This window comes from Thunnus albacares, chromosome 7, assembly GCF_914725855.1.
Source record: "Thunnus albacares chromosome 7, fThuAlb1.1, whole genome shotgun sequence".
In the NCBI taxonomy this organism is placed as follows: domain Eukaryota; kingdom Metazoa; phylum Chordata; class Actinopteri; order Scombriformes; family Scombridae; genus Thunnus; species Thunnus albacares.
This window is the reverse complement of record NC_058112.1, coordinates 29,193,321-29,211,893: the sequence shown is the minus strand read 5'-3', so window position 1 is coordinate 29,211,893 and position 18,573 is coordinate 29,193,321. Positions and strand designations below refer to the sequence as shown.

General features: G+C 38.0%; 1 protein-coding gene across 1 annotated transcript in view; it reads left to right on the top strand.

Moving 5' to 3' along the window:
• The window catches only part of kitlga (kit ligand a), a 41,588-nt gene extending 24,153 nt beyond the window's left edge, over positions 1-17,435 (top strand). The window contains exons 2-10 of the mRNA XM_044357033.1: positions 3,731-3,841; positions 4,461-4,517; positions 5,296-5,448; positions 6,282-6,462; positions 8,956-9,015; positions 11,234-11,331; positions 11,554-11,660; positions 13,491-13,552; positions 13,680-17,435. Coding sequence (XP_044212968.1) covers positions 3,731-3,841; positions 4,461-4,517; positions 5,296-5,448; positions 6,282-6,462; positions 8,956-9,015; positions 11,234-11,331; positions 11,554-11,660; positions 13,491-13,521 — 798 coding nt within the window. The 3' untranslated portion in view covers positions 13,522-13,552; positions 13,680-17,435. The remainder of the gene's footprint in view (positions 1-3,730; positions 3,842-4,460; positions 4,518-5,295; positions 5,449-6,281; positions 6,463-8,955; positions 9,016-11,233; positions 11,332-11,553; positions 11,661-13,490; positions 13,553-13,679) is intronic.
• Positions 17,436-18,573: the final 1,138 nt, after the last annotated feature.

Genomic DNA, 18,573 nt, shown 5'->3' with positions numbered 1-18,573 from the left:
CTTCCTGTTGTGCTTCCGTTAGACAAATATATAGTAACAGGAGGAATGTGGGTGGCAGATTCTGCCTTGAAGATTTCAAAATGATTGATCTTAATCCTCAAACTGGCAGGGAAAATGTAGACGACAGAAGTATGAATGTGTGTAAATGCGTGAATGAGATGCAGCAAGTTGCTGCAAAATAGCAAGTGTGGTCATCAAAATCTGTCATGAATAAACTTTAGACTTTGTACTGGTTGAAGTGCGTGAAGCTTAGACATGGCTCAGCTCATTATGATCTTTTTTATCCCTCTCAATGAGTCCCATTTGTGAAACATAAGCTTTTTTTCACTAAAGAGGAGGTTCACTTTCAAGGTTGCTGAATTGTTTTGGTTGGGCTCCCAACCAAATCTTAACTCCTAATCCCCATTAAGAGAATTGCAGGTCCATTGTTTAATATGGTCAGATTGGCACAGAGAAGTGGTAGGATGTCAGCCACATGAATGGCAACTGTTAATGTACTGTAAGCCAATGCAACTCCATTAGGCAGTAAAATACTCACAGAAAGAGACAGACCACAGGCCTCCAATGCAACCATGGGAAAGAACTGTCGATAGCAACAGATAGTTCCCTGTTTACTAAAGGCATCTGAAAGGTACCCTCTGGAGTTCCTCATTGTAAACAAACAAAAGTTACATTTACATTCTGTGTTTCTATCCAAAAAGAATTTTGGTGCATTTTGTGTGTCCTTGAGGTCATGTTGAGTGCATGTCCTCATTCTAAAAAAAATAATTAATTAATAGTGCATTGTTTATAGTGCTTGTTTACGTCCTTCTTAACTTCCTTTTGTGGTTGCATTGCTACGGTTGGTGGTGCGTTACTGTCACCATTTGTCAATCAAACTGGCAGGTCGCCCTCATGTTCATGCATGCGTGTCCTTGTTCACATGTGCAATACAAACAATGGGGACCCACTCATAAAAACATTAGTTTGCAGTTTTCCGGTGCTACTAGTGGTCAGAAACTCCACAGGGTACCTTTAATGCTTCAAACTGCACACCACATTTTGTTACATTTAAAAAAACATTGTTATTAAAGATACTCTTGGAATCTCTCATATATTATAAAATACTACCTATCAGTCATTAGTTGGTGGAATTGCTGAATTTCAAATCACTCATGACGGCATAGATTTAAATTGAAGTATACCAACTGAAATTCACTGTTCCTATCAATACTCATGTCACTTGTCAACCATTTTCAGCCAAAAGAAAGAATTAGATTTCTAGTTTCAAACTTGTACTGCCCTTACTAAGACATCAATTTGATGGTGACAACTGTGGCTCAGGAAGTAGAGCAGGTTGTCCACCAATCACTCAGTTGGCAGTTTGATCTCTGGCTCCTCCGGTCCACATTCAAAGTGTCCTTGGGCAAGACACTGAGTTCCAAATGGCTCCCAGTGGTTGGGCCAGTGCCTTGCATGGTAGCTCGCTGCCATCAGTGTCTGAATGGGTGAATGAGAGGAACATTGTAAAGTCCTTTGGATAAAAGTGCTGTATAAATTGCAGTCATTTTACCATTGATGAGTTGTAGACAATTCAATAGACAGCAATGCTGTAGCAAGACGCAGGGTTTCATTACACTATTCAAGTTGGTGTTGGAACAAAATGCTTCAGGTTACTAGATGCTGCACATACAAATTCTAACATCTAGATCATGGTAATATTGCTGTTTTTTGACAGTCTGAAAAATTGACTTGACTAATTAAACGGAACCGGAAGCTGCTAGCTCGTCAGTTTAAAGCAGCTGCCGTAATCTGTATGGAAGGAGCCTTTTTTTAGTTCAAGAACAATTTTCCTGGTGGAAGACTAATTATTTACAGTAGTTCAGAGGAAATTATTGCATTTGTATGGAAAAAGAAACTTGTTCATATAGTCCATTCAGTCTTTGATTCATTCACTATTTTGTTCATTCATTTGTCATACTGAATATATTGCAATTGCATTGAAATGTAAAGTATCTAATTAGCATTTTATTCATTCATTCATTTACTCCATCTGTCTTTCCTTGTGGCCCTTAATTGCATAGTAATGAAATTATACCTGGCCAAAAAAGACCCCATGACTACCTTACCCAAACTGAATAAATTACCCCAAATTATAAGCATCTGCTAATTTAGAAAAGGCTACCAACCCCAAAGGACCCAACAAAAATCTGTTTCGAGCTTGAACAGACCCATGTCAAGAAAAAGCGGTTGTTTGTCACCCAGCTCCAAATTTTTGATTAAAACCACATAAGCCTTTTTCAGGGAAAACATTTTGATATGTCCCAGCAAGAAAAACACAAGTTGAAAGAATATCAATTAATGTTAGCTAAATTCGGTAACCCTTTACTTTTGCTACTGTGACAAGCCAAAATGTCTGCTGTGAAAAAGGCCTATCATCTCTTTATTGGCAGATCTAGAACTTCCACTGGTTCACTTTAACAGCACAGAAGTTTAAAGTTTCAAATAGTGGCTTTTTTCCTTTGGCACTTAAAGAGCACATAAACATGCATACATATATAAAAACATCTACTGAAAATGCCCCTAACTCAGGAAAAATCTCAATAGTCATTATTACTATTTCCTGGCTGAAATGCATCAATATTTAAAGCTGCCCTGTGGAGTTTCTGACATCGAGTAGCGCTATGGAGCAGTTTTTTTAATGAGTGGGTCCCCATTTTGTTTGTCTCACACACGAGGACACACATGCACATACTCAGCACATGGGTGATGCCATATACAATCCTGCCAATGGTTTCTCAATATTTCAACAACCTACAAGTGGCTGTAATGTGCCAAGAAATGCAGCAACGTGCCAACAAAGCTAGTGAAGCAGAAGACTGCAACCTAGTGCACTACAGGATTTAAAATACTTTTAATTGGCTTTGCAAAGGTTTTTCAAGGATGGAAATGGATTGGACGCTTTTGTTAGACCTCAAGGATACACAGAATGAGTTTTAGTGAATGAACATAACTCTTGTTTGTCTACAAGAAAACTCCACAGGGACTCTTAAAGTAACAGTGACAATCTCTTAACCCAATAAAGCCACAATTAATCAACAGCATATGGCATTTGTTGCTCAAATAAGACCATGTTTCAAACACTCTAATTGGTTCCATCATGTCCAATTAGACTTTTGCCCAGACTTGAGACTCATTGTAATTTAGGATGGACCTGAAACTGTCTGTCAAAAACAAAGACAATACTGATCATTCACCTGTGTCCTCTTAGCAATACAGGGGTGATATCTATGGCACTGTGCCTCTTTGTGAAATACTGTGATGTATCTTCACCAGAAACAACGAGCCAGTGGACAACATACTTTTTATCAGCTACATCTCTGTAGCTACTGAAATATCGCTTTAAATTACAGCGTCTCATTGTTAATGGCTGACTTGCATAACAGAAACAGCAGCTTTGAGTGTCTAATGTCAGTCTATTGATGTGGTCAATGATTTGTGAAGGTTAATGACTTTATATCTTTTGACCTCAAAGAGTATTACAAAGCTGTTGGTGAGTTGCAGTGTCACAATCATTTGTTTCCCCCTATAATTTACTGTGTCATTGTTATGTGCAGAAGAGCTCTAATTAATTGTTTTCCATAGATTGAAAAATATTCTAATTTCACATCGTCTTAATTATCATTCATTATGTGTAGTTGGAGATGTGACTAATTGTCAAAACATCCTGTTTGCCTCTTTTCACCTGCAGATTTGGATACGCGTCTGTGTCCATTTACTGCTGTTCATCACGTTTGGGGTACATTCAAGTAAATTTGACGTCAACCCAGTGACAGATGACATCTTTAGACTCTCTGCTTTGGTAAGAACAACACTCTCATTTAACGTCAATTCAAAAATATTAAGTTTGGTTATAACAATCATATTCATGCGGGACTATCACTTTACTATATAATGACTAACTATCATTCCTGAATATACTGTTTATTTCACAGGCTAAAACACTATTTCTAATGTACAATATAATACTGTACATTAAATCTGCAAAGTACACCTGGATCTTATTACAAGTGGCTACTTTAACTGGAAGTGATTCTCTTCCCAAAATGTGTTCAGTATAAATACAAAAACATGAAAATACAACAGCATTTAGGTCAGTTAGTAATTCGGTAGGTTGCAATCTGCAACCTCACTGCTAGATGCCACTAAATCTTACACACTGGTGCTTTAATGGTACAAATGAAATACATGAAAAAGAGAGAAATCAAACTTGCTGTTCGTTTGACAAACCAAATGGAAGTGTTATTCTGTGTTGACAAAGAATGAATGTTGTTTTTTTGTCCATATATACTATTATCCATGTGCTTGCAGGTTTTTTGTTTTTTGTTTTTTAGAAGTTTATGTATTGCATTGCTACTTTTCAGGATTTCAATGTGATTTTCTTTTGCAATTTAACTGAATTACATTTTTTCTTTTTACAGAGACAAAATATTCCTAAAGATTACAAAATTCCTGTAAATTACATTCCAAAAGAGGAGGTAAGACATTATCGTATCTTCGCTCGATAAATCATGTGGGGATGATAATGTGGAGTGATAATTAAGTTAATAGTAGATTTCTATGTCACTATAGTGTGTTGATTTGACAGGCCTTTAGAGGATAGTGTTGTTTGTTCTTCAATTCAATGTGATAACAATGTCACATTGTCACCCAATGCTGCTTTGGTCCATATCTGTGTGCTGTTATTCTGACACATATGGTTGGGAAAAAATCTTTTTTCTAGACCAGTTGAACTCGTGACCCTTGTTCCTATCTAAGGGTTGTTCATTAATCTTTAGGGTTTGCTATATTTATTTCTGAGTCTGTACAAGACTAATTAAGAACTGGCTGAGTGCCAACTCACCAGAGAGAGAAAAGGTCATTGTTAGTAGGTATGTGCTCTCTCTCTCTCTCAGAAGTACGATGCATTGTACTTCTGATTGTATTTTTTGATTACATTGTTTTCATAATCTTCATATTATCATAATCTGACAGTGCTCTGTGTGTTTTTTGAGTTATTAAGCAATTTTCTACTATAACGCCTCCAGCTATTCATTTCTGTAGAAACCTATCTCCTTAGCATTACTCATACTGACACAAACTTTACTTCACACTATTGTTCAGTGTAAATATTGTGTCATCTGTGGATCTGCACTGTACTGAGAGCTTTCTTGTTGACATTGTTGTAAATCTGATTAGCACACTATATATGTAACTATCATACAGTACATGCTATCGCTCATTGTATGCTATATCTGTCTGCTCTTTTTCTTCTAGGGTGGGATGTGTTGGGTAAAATTAAATGTCTTCTACTTGGAGGAGAGTTTACAAGAATTAGCTTGGAAGTTTGGAAATATTTCATCCAACAGAAAAGATATTAGCTTATTTATCCAAATGCTCCAAGAAATACGGCTCAACATGGGGTCTGTGGTAAGTTCATATTGTGGTTGTACCATAGACATACTGAATGTGTCAACAACATAAAATCGTCACCATTAAGGAAAAGATCTGTGTATTGTGTCTTCATTCTGCCATCATAATGAACATGCTTTTGATATACAGTGGTCTTAAAAACATGCTCATTGTTGCTGCTAAATATATCTTTGGAGTGTTGAAAACTTTACAGTTTTCCAGCCTTGATCTGAATAATTAAAGCCAAAATCCAAACATTGACACCCTTTACAGTGGTGAGGGGTAATTTAAATTATGTTCAAACTACAAAAAAGATGGCAGACCGTCCAGAGTCGTACTTCTAACATCTTTATATTGCCTAATGTTACAGTTTGTGGCTAGCATGACAAAAACAACATTCTTAACTCCACGAACACATGGCTAGCATGCCTACAGCAAGATGAGGGTCATTTATCTGAATACAAATCTGAAAACTTTATGTCCACTGTGTGAAGCAATCTTGGTTTTCTCTCAACAATTTGTTTGTGACTTCCTCCTCTTCTAGATGCTTCCTTGTTTACAACTTGTGCAGAATACTGTGATGAAGCCTGCCATTATCTGAGTCAGCCATTGCAAATGTTGATCAGATCGATAATCAGATTTTCCTTTCACTTCATTTAAATTGAGCCTAATACCGTGTTCATGTTAGCTAATTTCTTTCTGTGCGGGTTGTGTAAGTGACCTTCTGTCGCTTTCCGGTCAACACGCAAGCTACAGTAGCGGCTTTAAATTGTCATTGTTATTTGTATATGAACTGCTTGAGCACAAATATTAATTTCTGTGTTTTTTTAACTTTATTTTTGTATTTGCAGGAGCCGATCATGTACGATTTTGAGTGCCACTACAGGGAAGAGAGGTGGCAGACAGCGCGATACTTTGACTTTCTTAAAGAGTTCCTTATAGCTGCACAGCATAGAGAAGACTCGGATGACTGTGATCCTCCACCCTGTACCACGCCATCATACACAGTAAAAACAGAAACATCTTCTAAAGGTGAATATTTATTATATGTGGTATTAATATGTGGTCTGCTTGTATTACTGCAGTTATTTTTTAACAGAGTTTGTATTTTGGCAACCTGGCATGTTGGTTACAAAACAAGTAATATGAAAAAGTCATCTTGGGCTCTTATTTTCCCACTGATAATGAAAATTATGATAAGTTGCAGCCCAACAGTGCATGAATGCTGCATTTATGGCTTTAGTAATGTATTTTAGTGCAGGGCTGTTGGTGACTGCAGCCTGGCAGAGCATGCTGATACCTTTTTTGTTGCTGGTGCCACTATTAACTGCAGTCCCTGGCTGTCAGCTGAATCAGCTGCAGATTATCTCCATTAACTAAATATTTCACTGCTGCTTGCGATATTGCAGTATTTATGTCAAGTTTTCCAACTATAAAACCTGCAACTTATGTTATGTTTTTATTATGTTTTGTTCCCTGTAAATTTGCTCACCATTGGGTAAAGTTCATGTCAAATCGACAACGAACTGTGAAGAAGTGTGTTTTCTTTGAGCAAATATGATGGGAAGTTTCTGTTCTGAGTGACATCATCGGCTGAGACTCAGAAAGATAAAAACACACATATACTTAGAATAAAAATAAGACACAGTGGTTATTTCTCCAACAAGCTTTTTGAACTGACATATCTCAGCCGTTAACCTCCACACATTGATGTTGAATTGTTGCATCCCCACAATGATTTCCACACTGCGCGCTCATGTTCATCCCATCTGGCTTGTGATGTCTTAAGCCAAAGGATAATACAATAAAATGGCAAGACTGGCGCAAGATCTAACAGTCAGTCCAGCTTTCTCTGGATGAAGCTGATATTTCTGAGACTGTTTACATTTCACACTGAATTTGGATTTGTCTCTTCATGTGGCATGGGAAGGGTCAACACCAACATTTGGCAAATAAAGTGCATCAACATTGTTTCAACAAGTGAACCCATTTTGTGAAAGTACTGCTGTACTTTCATATAAGAAATAATCTCACTGCTCAGAAAACAACCCACAAATACTTAACTTACTTAATCACAGCTGCAACGGGTTAAAATACAGAGGTCATGACAGCACAGAGGTCAACTGCATTACTCTTAGTCAACGTTAGGTTTGGTAATAATGTCAGTGAGTCAATCAGTTTCACAGTTCAGATCAGTTTGGTATGAAGCTGGCCCATGATTCTGTCAGGATGAAGATAAGATCACCTGAATGGCTGCCAACCAGACATTCTGCGTGTGATTTGTGGGGTTTTTTTAAACCTCAGATAATCCTGAGAACATTTGCTCAATGTTTTTTTGTTGTTTTTTTTCATATTCATAGGAGCAGGAACTCCAATTGTACTGTGGAGCAGTAAGAGGAAAGCTTCCCCAGGGTCACATAAAATCACATATTCAGTCACTTGCCTCTAGCTGTGTCTAACCATGCAGACAGTTTTGGTTTTATGTTTTGGGATATGTATCAATTACCTCACTGTCAACAGGTTTTTAGAGGCTATTTCTTTGGCAAAAAGTTCCAAATAAAATTGTTTACATCAAGGTCTGTGGATTACCCAGATTAACCAAGACATTGTTTCTGGTAAGAAATATGGCTGTTAAGCTGCCCATAAGCTATTTTTCAACACTTTTAGCACCACAATCAAATGTCCATACACTGCCACCATATTGAGGTGGCAGATGTGAAATCTTTATTGTGGATATCGCAAAACCTCAGCAAATAAAACCAAACTATCCGCATCATTCGATAAAGCTAGTGATAAGTGAGAAAATGTGTTTTCACGATTTGGGTTAACCAAGACTTAAAGTGTTTTAAGTGTTTTGCTCCAGAACACATTAACAGCAGTTGATGATGTAGGTCACACTTCCCACACACATTTTGTGAGCCAGTCTTCAGATTCAAACATTCCAGCTCACTTCTGCTTGTAAAACCACCGCCACCCTCTTTGGACTATTGTGAACAGGCTCTATTTAGGACAGATCTCTTGTGGCCGTTTCGAGAAGCTTTTAATCCAGGAACCATTATTTCTTCACAAGAACTTTGCGAGATAAAAACTCCAAACAGTCTCAGTGCTTAGACGGCCCATTGAGACATGGCTGAGTCACAGGACTGAGGGAAGATGTCCCCAGGTAGCGCATGTGAAAAGGAAGAAAAGGGCCGAAACCTGATTGTATACGTGTTGATTACAGAGCAATCTTCCAATCTTCCCAAGCGCTTGGCCTTTCTTTGCCAGAGTGGTTGGATCAGCTTTTTTGTGTGTGTGTGTGTGTGTGTGGGTGGGTGGGTGGGGGAGGGGTGGGGTGGGGTGGGATGGGGGTTGAAAAAGGCGGCGTTGAGACAACTTTTTAGCACCTGACAATGAAATGTTTTCATCATCAGGCTGTAACACTCCACACTTTTCCCCCTTTTTTTTTCATTTTATCCCTCCCCTCATTTTTTGGTTTTCTCCTCTTGTAACCACTAACTCAAAATCTTTTTTTCTCCCCCCCAGGAACACCCACATCCAAGAGTGAAGGCTTAGAGTGTGATTTGTTGAAAGACTGCAAAACACGTAAGTTTGTGATTGTCAGTATTTCTGAAAAAAATAAGTGTCACTCCTGTGATCTGGCTGCAAAACCAGTCCAGCTGGTGTGTCAAAGCAGCAACTTTTGCCCGCTACAGTATTTTGCCACATTCTAGAGCAAGTTAGTCAATTTCCTTGGAGCTACTGTCACTTGATTAATGACGCCCTGCAGGGCAAATTCCTCATCATGTCTGCCTCATGTCTTATCTTGTCTGCTGAGAAAAGGCTTTTCTCTTTCCGCCTTATTGAGACCCTTGCACAGTTCTACATTTTCTGAAGTTAGTCTGTTTCTGTTTCCGTGACTGGATATCCCAGTCATGTGGTTTTAACTGAGAGGACATTGTGTGCATTTTTTAACTTGTCTTTATAGAAGCATACACAATAATACTGTGTAAGAGTGTAATGAAATGTGACAAACTTGCAAAAATGTTTTGGGTTCGTAAAAAATGCAAACACGCCATGATATTTTATGGTAATCAGTAACATATTGTAGTGAGCCTGCATTGCTGGACATAAATCCTATTGGCTTAGCACAGCAGTTTGTTTGATGTGAAATGGAAAATAACTGATACAAAATACAAATTTTCTGAGTGAATTATTTCTGGATGTCTAATGTCAGATTTTTGTTCTGGAAGTGTTTCTGAAATACCTTGGATTAAATGTAGAGTCATTGATTCTGGAGAAAAATTGTGTATATTTGAACTAAACACCTAAACAAATACATCCCTCCCTACCTTCGTGTCCCTTCAGAAGCTGCGCCCCCCCCCCCCCCCCCCCCCCCCCCCATATTCATGGATGCGCATTTGAAAAAAAAATTTCATCCCATGTGAGCACAACAGTCCATCCACAGGCCTCCTTACTTCTCACTCGACCCGTGTTCAGCATCTCTGTCCATGGAAGCAGCCTTCTGTCAGCGGCCAGACAAACTGTCTTCACCAGGCTGACTGACAGCGGATATTTACTGAACCAAAATAGTTTGCATGTCGGCTCCACAGGAAGAAATCAACAGTGTTTGTATTTATTGATTCATTGTTCTTATTTCCGTGCCCGCTGTAGCAAGTAAGGGGAATCTGCTTATAGTGAAACAGGCCAGCTCACAGACGAACTGGGAGCCTTGATCAATCAATGTAGATACGGTTAATAAGTTCAAAACACATATACAGTGGGATATTTGTGTGATTTAAAAAGCTGCTTGCTCAGATTAAGCTTCTCTAAACGCGACAAAAATAGGCTCAGCATATAAATAAATGCAGGGGGTCTCCGTCAGACTGTTTCGGATTCATTGTGGATTGATACGTTTAATAAAATGGTAGCGTGTCTTTTCCGTGAGACACGCGAGTGACGGATGTCAAAAGCGCTTCTAAAAACACTTTTTATGTGAATTGGTCACAGCCTCTCTCTCTCCTCAGTTTGCCAGCCCTCCCCCCACCTTTCAACGGGTGCCGGAGACGAGAGACTGTCATGTCCCATGCAGACTGTTCATGGAATAGTGTCATGTGGCTCGGTCCGAGCAACTTTGTTTCCGATTTCCAGAGCCAGGGCTGTGTATGAACACCAGACTTTTTTCAGCACACACAGAACAGACGGCTCGCAGACCGTGAAGATATATTTGCCAAATTTGACAAAAAAGTGTATTGAACAATCTTTCTCCAGAATCACTGACTCTACCTTTAGGTCAAAGGTCACATCTGATGTTAATAATAAACAGATGAGGGAAGCTCATCGTTATATGGATTCCTTGGCACCTCTGAACATAATTGACTGTAAACACAAAAAGCAGGATGGTAACAATAATCTAAAAAAATACTAGGTGTTTTTTTTTGTTTTTTTTTAAAGCAAGAAGCATTTGCAGATGTTTTTTACTCATTGTCTTTAATGTACACTGTCAGCTCACAATCATTCAATAGGTCAAGACTCAGGAAAGGTTAATAACAATGTAAATTATAGACATTAAAGGGTAGATGCTTGTTTATTATGAAAGCAACACAAGAATGAGGTTAAAACAATCGTAAATTACCCAACTTTTGGGTAATCGTAAATTACCCAACTTTTGGGTAATCGTAAATTACCCAACTGCAGATCTATTATCAGCCAGAAGTATATCCAGAAGTATCCAGATGTTGACAATATTTCAGAGGCTCTTAAATAATAATAATGAGAGTCAGAGGAGAGAAAATGATGGGGTTTTTTCTCTTTTTTGTTCCAGATAAACCAGCAAGGCTCCTGCCTGAAGTGGTGGAGCGAAGCCTTCTCTCCCTGCTGTTCATTCCACTCCTAGCCCTCGTAGTCCTGCTTGTGTGGAAGGTGAGCTGATCTTTGACCTCTGGCACTAAGCTTCTTAACTTCCTGTGGCACTCCTTTGTTTATTGTTGGAAGATAGTGCTTTGCTCCGTGGAATTTATGACAGATGGCGATAGTCTTTCAACTGTCTACAGATGCTGTGCAGACTGTGTTGATCTGAGTTGTGGCGATTTCAGCTGGAACTAAGAATGTTGGTATTAAAAATGATTTCCTACCCTGAAACAGGTCAGATCACGAAGAAACGAGGATGATCTTCAACAGAATCCTGGAGAAGGTGGATTATTCACAGGAACAGAAGGGACTGCACCTCCACTAGATGAAATCTCAGAAAAGTGAGCTGATTTTCCTCTTTCATGTGCATTGATGTTTTGTTTTCTTGTTTTTTCACACTGAAAATTGATTATTTGGTGCACACTTTATGTGTCTGACTTCATTCAGTGCTCTTGAAAAGCTACAAAGTTTAGATAAAGAAAAAATGTGTATTATTTATTTACACATTTTTTGTGTTACAGAGATGTTAGCCTGATGAATTTGTTTAGCTGGTTGTTATTAGGTATATAATATAATATGATAATACATATTTGGCTAATTAAAGATGTGATGATGAAGAAAAACATCCGCATCTATAACAATCAACCCATCAGAAATAGAATAAACAGAAACAACCTGGGTCAAATTTTATGTGAACTCTAAAGCTCTATTAGTAGAAAAGATAATATGGTAGGTTAGGTAATATTTTCTGAGGTTAGTTACGCCTGCTGCCTTGTATAAAACTGGCCATAAAAAAGGCTGAATTACCAACCATGCAAAGGGCTGCACCAGGGCCAGCAGTTAATTATGTTATAACCACACTATGTTGAGGAAAATAGGCCTCCTATCCCTCTGAGGGCCCCTGGCAGGCCCTGGGCATGAGAAGTATGAAAACTGCAAAAGTAGAAAGTTGAAAAAATCTACAGCAAATCATCAATCAGAGCTGTAGAAAAAAAGTAATCACATACTGTGTACCTCACTATAAGTTCAACTGGTAAAATACAGGAATAATAGGCCGGTTTCTGTAGACTTTTTGACAACTTCTCACTCGTTTTGCTTCTATCAGGCTGAACTGACAGCTTTTTACTCTGAGAGGTTGAAAGACATGCTTATTGACCATTTGTACATCATCCAGTTTACATTAATGATCAGTCAGCTGTGTGGCAAATATAAAGACCTCGGGTGACTTCTTGATGGTGTGGCTTACAGTTCCTGCCACGATGGAACCGCTTGAAGAAAAATGCAGAATCGCATGCTGAGGTTGTTTAAGTAGTTTGAAATTAGACCTGGCTTGACTTTCTCAGAGCACAATTACCAGGACTTGAATGCGACGCATGATATGTCATCAGGCCCGACGCAGCCACGGGACCCACTTTGTCCTGAGTTAGTCACTGACGAAACAAAACTGAGTTCCCCATACATGAAAAACTATTGGTCAAGTTAGATTGATTGAACGGCCATCTAGCCAATCACAGCCATTTGACCAACCCACCAGGCCAGGGAAGAGTAAACGCTGAAGTATGGTAAAGTTATGTGCGTAAATTCAGAAACTGTGCTTCAGTCACTTGCCGCTGGCTGTGACAACAAATTAGGGAATAACGGATCAGAGGTATGAAACGGCTATTTAATACTAGACAATAAGGACAATTTTGCCCTTTGTTGTTTATGACTGTGGTTTTGAGTCGAGTACTGTTTTTGTAATGTGAAAGCTGCTATGTTGTTGCCAATTTCACCCATTGACACTGGTTTTGAGTAATGTCTATGGTCGAATTGGACAATGTAGTCAGTTCTCATAAAATAAGAAAAAAGTGAAATTAATGTCTTATTCTTTATATTTGTGTGAAAAGCATGTTTTTTAACAGACTATTAAAAAGTCTAAAGTTATTGCTTAATACTATGGTATGTGAAAGCTGGTGAATATAGTATCTTGGGGTGAAGAGTGTGCTGCTACAATGTACATTTTGAACTCAATATTATTTGCATATAGTGGTGAAGAAAATGTTAGAAATGCACCCCTGCATGTCATCACGTGTCATGTGAGAGCTCCTTCAGCCACCCTAAAGCAGACATTCCTACTGACATTTTCTTTTGTTGTTACCCAGTGTGTAATATTTTTCTCTGTCCAATTCCAGAAACAAGTTGAACGTCATTGAAACAGTGTAATGCAACCCTTCAATGTTATCCAGCGTAATTGGTGAGATTTTTCATATTGCATTAAATCAGACAAACAGGAAATTGGTTTTGAAAGAAAAGAGAGTCTTGTTTGAATTCTTGCCTTGACACTGAGCTCTAAAACCTCTCCCCATACTTTTCTCTCACAGGGCTCTACTCTTTTCTCCTGTTGGTGTCCAAAGGTGATGAAAACCAAACATGAAGCTGACTTCCATAATGAGATCTCAGAGGTGAAAGGCCTGTTTTTGACTGCTCTTCAAATTCACAATGGCTTCACAATTGCCATGACCAAGATTTTTCTGGTTAAACCACGCCTGCTACCGTATGGATAAGCTTGCCTTTCTTATAAGACTGCAAAACCCCATGCTTTTGAAAAAGACTGAGATTTTAGCAGAGAGAAACCCCCATACCACAAGCCCCTCTGGATTCTCTGGCTTCCGCGAATCATCCATCAGAACCTGCTGCATCGTGAACTCTTTGGGGAAAACTTTGCTTCCCCATTAGCACGTTGCTACAGTCTGCCTGTGTTTTTGGGCCCACCAGTTCATCTTCAAACAGCAAAGCAGAGAGTGACTGACACTGGTTATCTCTTATATGAACTGAGGCATGAATTACTACCTCTGGTGACCCTCACGTTAACCACATTCTCAACAGCTATACAGTGTCCTCTTAGTCTGGGGTTTCCCAAAGACTATAATGTTAAACATTGTAGTTCCAAGGTGTAGTCACATTGTTTATCATGTGCCCAAGGGGCTGTATGATGTATTTATTTATTGGTGGCGGCACTGAGCTGCTACTGTTGATTCAATTAAAATGTTTCTAGCGATCATTTAAGATTAAATTTACTAATGGGTCACATTTAAAGAACAATCAGTATACTAACACATCATAAACCCAAAAACACATTCCTGAACAAGTGACATTTCCTCATCTGATATTGTTGTATTTGGTATATATGACGGGGATGATTAGGTTGTGTGAATGGATTACATGGAGAAAAAAGACATTTATACAAAGCTGCTTTGACTAACTTACATGTAGACCATTAAAACTGCAATGACATTCTGTTAACAAGTATCAGGGATGACTTCTGTGGATCCAGGAATTTTACAATAGGTATGTCAGTGACAGACCCATGTAAGACAACGATCGGCCTCCCATAGTAATTATTAGTTAAACATTGCCTTTATTTTTTACTTATCTCACCTTTATGCTTGCAAGGCAGGAACTGTTACAGGAGAGATCATTGACAGTCATTCCTCAATGAAAGGAAAAGAAACTAAATTGCTAAATTTGTAAAAAAAAAAAATAATAATAATAATAATAAAATAAAATAAAATAAAATAAAAAAAAAAGAAGAAACTTTTTTGTAAAAGATAATAGGAAGAACTCGTAAGGTAAGATTGAATATACGAATGCTATACAATTTTTAAAAAAATATATTTAAAATGTAATAAACTATCAATTCTTGACTGTTCGTTCAAAAACAAAATATACTCACAAATCAAACCCTCCAGCTTAGACTGTTCACAGTCTTAATCTGATCCCTGACTTGCCTTTGTCCGGTATCAGTGTTGTATTTGCATGATAAAACCCTACACAATAAAAACCATTATAGACAATCTGACAAACCTAGTTAGTGCATTTACCAAGAATTAAATGCTAATAGAATTCTGAAGGATGATACCACTGTTTATGACATTTACAGACAGCACCTTAGTTATATTCACAATCCACAAAGCTCGCCACATGGAAATGCCATGCAGACCTAAATATCAATTTTGCCTTAAAGTTGCGCCATAATACACTGTCAAAGGAAGTGCACTGTCATCTCCTTCACATACTGAGCTGTAGCACAATGGTGTAACTTTCAAAAAAAAAAAGCTGTTTTTTAGAAGAAATGTGGTGAGTTTTACAGTTGTTTTTCTCCGGTATGCAAAGATCCAGTGAAGGGCAGGGAATTATTTACTTGTAGGCAAATCCAAACAGTTGACAGTGAGGTTATAAAATCCACATGTATCCAGCTCCAGCAATTGCAGAAGCCCTCAGGCTCTTTCAGATACTACATCAATGGGCCCCTCCCTGCCTCCTTTCCGTTATGCATTCTCAGATATGATAAGTTAGGAGCTTTATGTGCTCCCTGTCTCACTGATACCAGGTCTTATCAGATCTGAAAAAGGCAACAGGTTTAAAAACATCTAAGCAGGGGTTGACTTCCACTTAGTCTTGCCCAAAACACAAAGTAAAGTAGATCAGAGGTATGATGATAAATATCAAGATTACTAATGACAATCATTTAAGAGATAAGAGTGTTAACAGGACACAGTAGTTGTGATCTTTCCCATCAAGCTCCCCTGCTGCAAATACTTGACAGTGACAAAGTGGCAGGACACAAACATCTGTTTCTGTATCTAGTTTGAGTATTTCTATCATGTTTGTGGTCTTACATTGTACCATGTCCATCCTTGGTTTTGTGCCTTGTTTGATTAGTGTGATTGACTCTGTCTATGTTTCTGTGTGGTAACAGAAAGTGGAGAGATCATTACAGGGCAGATTAGAACAATCTCACCACAATAACCCAGCAGATATGATTCCCAATCAATATCTTTTTTTTTAAATAAACTCAAAACCATGCCAGTTTAGTTGGCTGGACCTGTGCCCAGTTATGATGCGGAAGACAGTTTTCTGGAAAAGCGGTGCTTCAGTATGTGAAAACTTTATTGGCAGAAAAAACTGCAGTGGTTGTGACATTTCTGTCCACACGTTACATTTTAGCCTTTGTAACCTTTAGGAAACAGTTCATCTGGTAACTCTTCTTGTTTCATGTGTATTTGGGACTATATGTTGGGAATTTTTTTCTTATAGGAGACGAGAGTATATTGTGCAAAATTGAATCTGTGTTTGAAAAACAATGTATACCACATTGGTGTTCATATAGTTCAGAGCAACAGTACCTTTCAGCATCAATAGCTGGAATTCTTTGGTGTGGTAAAGTATTGTTTGTTGTGTTGAACTGCAAGATCATTTTATTCATTCAAAGATGCATTTTGGAAGAATACTATTAACAGTGACATATTCCCTGTGCCATATTCTCTATGGCAGTTTAGAGCTGAGTCTGTGTTAGAAAATGTATACCTCATTGGTGTTCATATAGTCCACAGCAACAGTACTTTTTAGTTTGAATATCTGAAATCAGTGGTGTTGAAAAGTATTGTTGTTTTTAAAGCTTTTAGTGAATTCTTCTCTTTCAAAAATGCATTTTTGAACAATATTGGAACATACAGTACTATCTATGACAGTTTAGACCTGAGACTTTCTCTGCGATCATCTTTAGGTTTCGCTTGTCTACATGAAGTCTATTACATGCAGTGCCCAGTATTCTGACAGAGACACAGGCTAGTCTAGCCATAAACAAAACTAACAAACAAGGTATACTATGTCAAAAGTTGCTTTTTATACATAGTCTATGAATATCATGAGCTGCAACAGGTCTAAGCTGTGAACAAAAAATAAAAAAACATGGTCTCCCATTTTCCTGTCTATGTGAGAGCCCAAACAGTCTGTATGTCTGATGCATGGAAGCCAGAAACCAAGTAATTTCATGCATTAGTCGAGAGCATGACTGCCCTTAAATACTGTTCCTATGTGGGTTGTTGTGTGGTCTGAGAGTGAGCGGAGCTGCATCCTGAACAGTGCATTCGGGCTCAAGTGATCCAATCCATCCCACTTCAGTGGGTAAATCAAATGGCTCTAGGCAGGAAATAAGTCTGGGTGCCAAAAAGCAAATGTAATTATTGCCCGGTTGGTATTCTGGGTGAAAACTCTACTGTATTCTGTATTTTTGTATAAATGTAAACAAACATATATGAGATATGAATAAAGTACACGTATCCAACTGTTAATAATGGGTTTGTTTATTGTATTTTATTCATTGTAATCATGTCTTTGTGTCTTTTTTCAAAAAGAACCTGTCTTAGCAGGAAGTCAAAATTTCTTAGGTGAAATAGCTTAGCTGTAGACATGCAGGGTGACAGTAATTAACCTACCTTGATGCCTCAGGAAAACACATCTACAAGTTTCAAACTGCATGTTTTAAGCCATTTGAAAGTAAGTCCATATCCAACTAGTGGTGGTCTGATTTTGACAGGAAAAGCACTGTTAAATTTTAAGAATTACATAATTTTTTTTATGCTTACCACATGATGGTAATCAATTGAATGGAAATGGTAGTTTCTGGCTTTCTGACATTATTTTAGAGATTTAGGGGGTTTTGAACAATCTTTTCAAAGACCACATGAGAGTTCAAAGCTTCAGGTTTGATTCCAATGAAATGTGTCCAAGAAAAGTTTGTGCACTTCAACAATGTGCTTTTTAAGGTCTTTTGTCCGTTTGCCTGCTTTTTAGGTAGATTAATGTGCGTAAGATGTCAAATTTTATTTGCTAAACCGAACTGAGCTCCAGGGATAACTTGGGGAAAAAGCTGCTTAGAATAATGTGTTATGTGTCAGGTTGATAAGATAATAATAAAGAAAAAAATGTCCTCTCTTAAATCTAGTGAATCACATCTTGTGCCTTGAAGGCTTCAGCGTTCCTTCAGGCTCTTCCCAGAAGAATGTAACCATACAAGTCTTTTTAGCTTCTTCATGACCATATTTTATTAAAGCAATAACCCCACAGGGAGTTATAACCAAGGTTAACATAACCTTAAATAAATAAAAGGTTGAGCAAATAATAAATATAATGAAAATAAATAACAATAGTTATTGTAGCAGTAACAGCAGTGTAACTGTTGCGCCGCTTGCAAGAGAGAGAAGAAAAATAGAGAGAACAACAGATCTTAAGAGATGAGTGACAGAGAAGTCACAAATGAGTGAGGAGAGAAGGAAAATAAGAGTAAAAAAGAGAAAAGGAATATAAATATGTTGGGTTTTTTCATTTTTGCAGGCTTTTGTGTTCACCTTCTGTCTATGTTGCTGAATTTGGTTCATTTTGACTTTTGAACAAGGATTTGGCCCATTTGTGGTTGTGAGGATCACTTGGTGT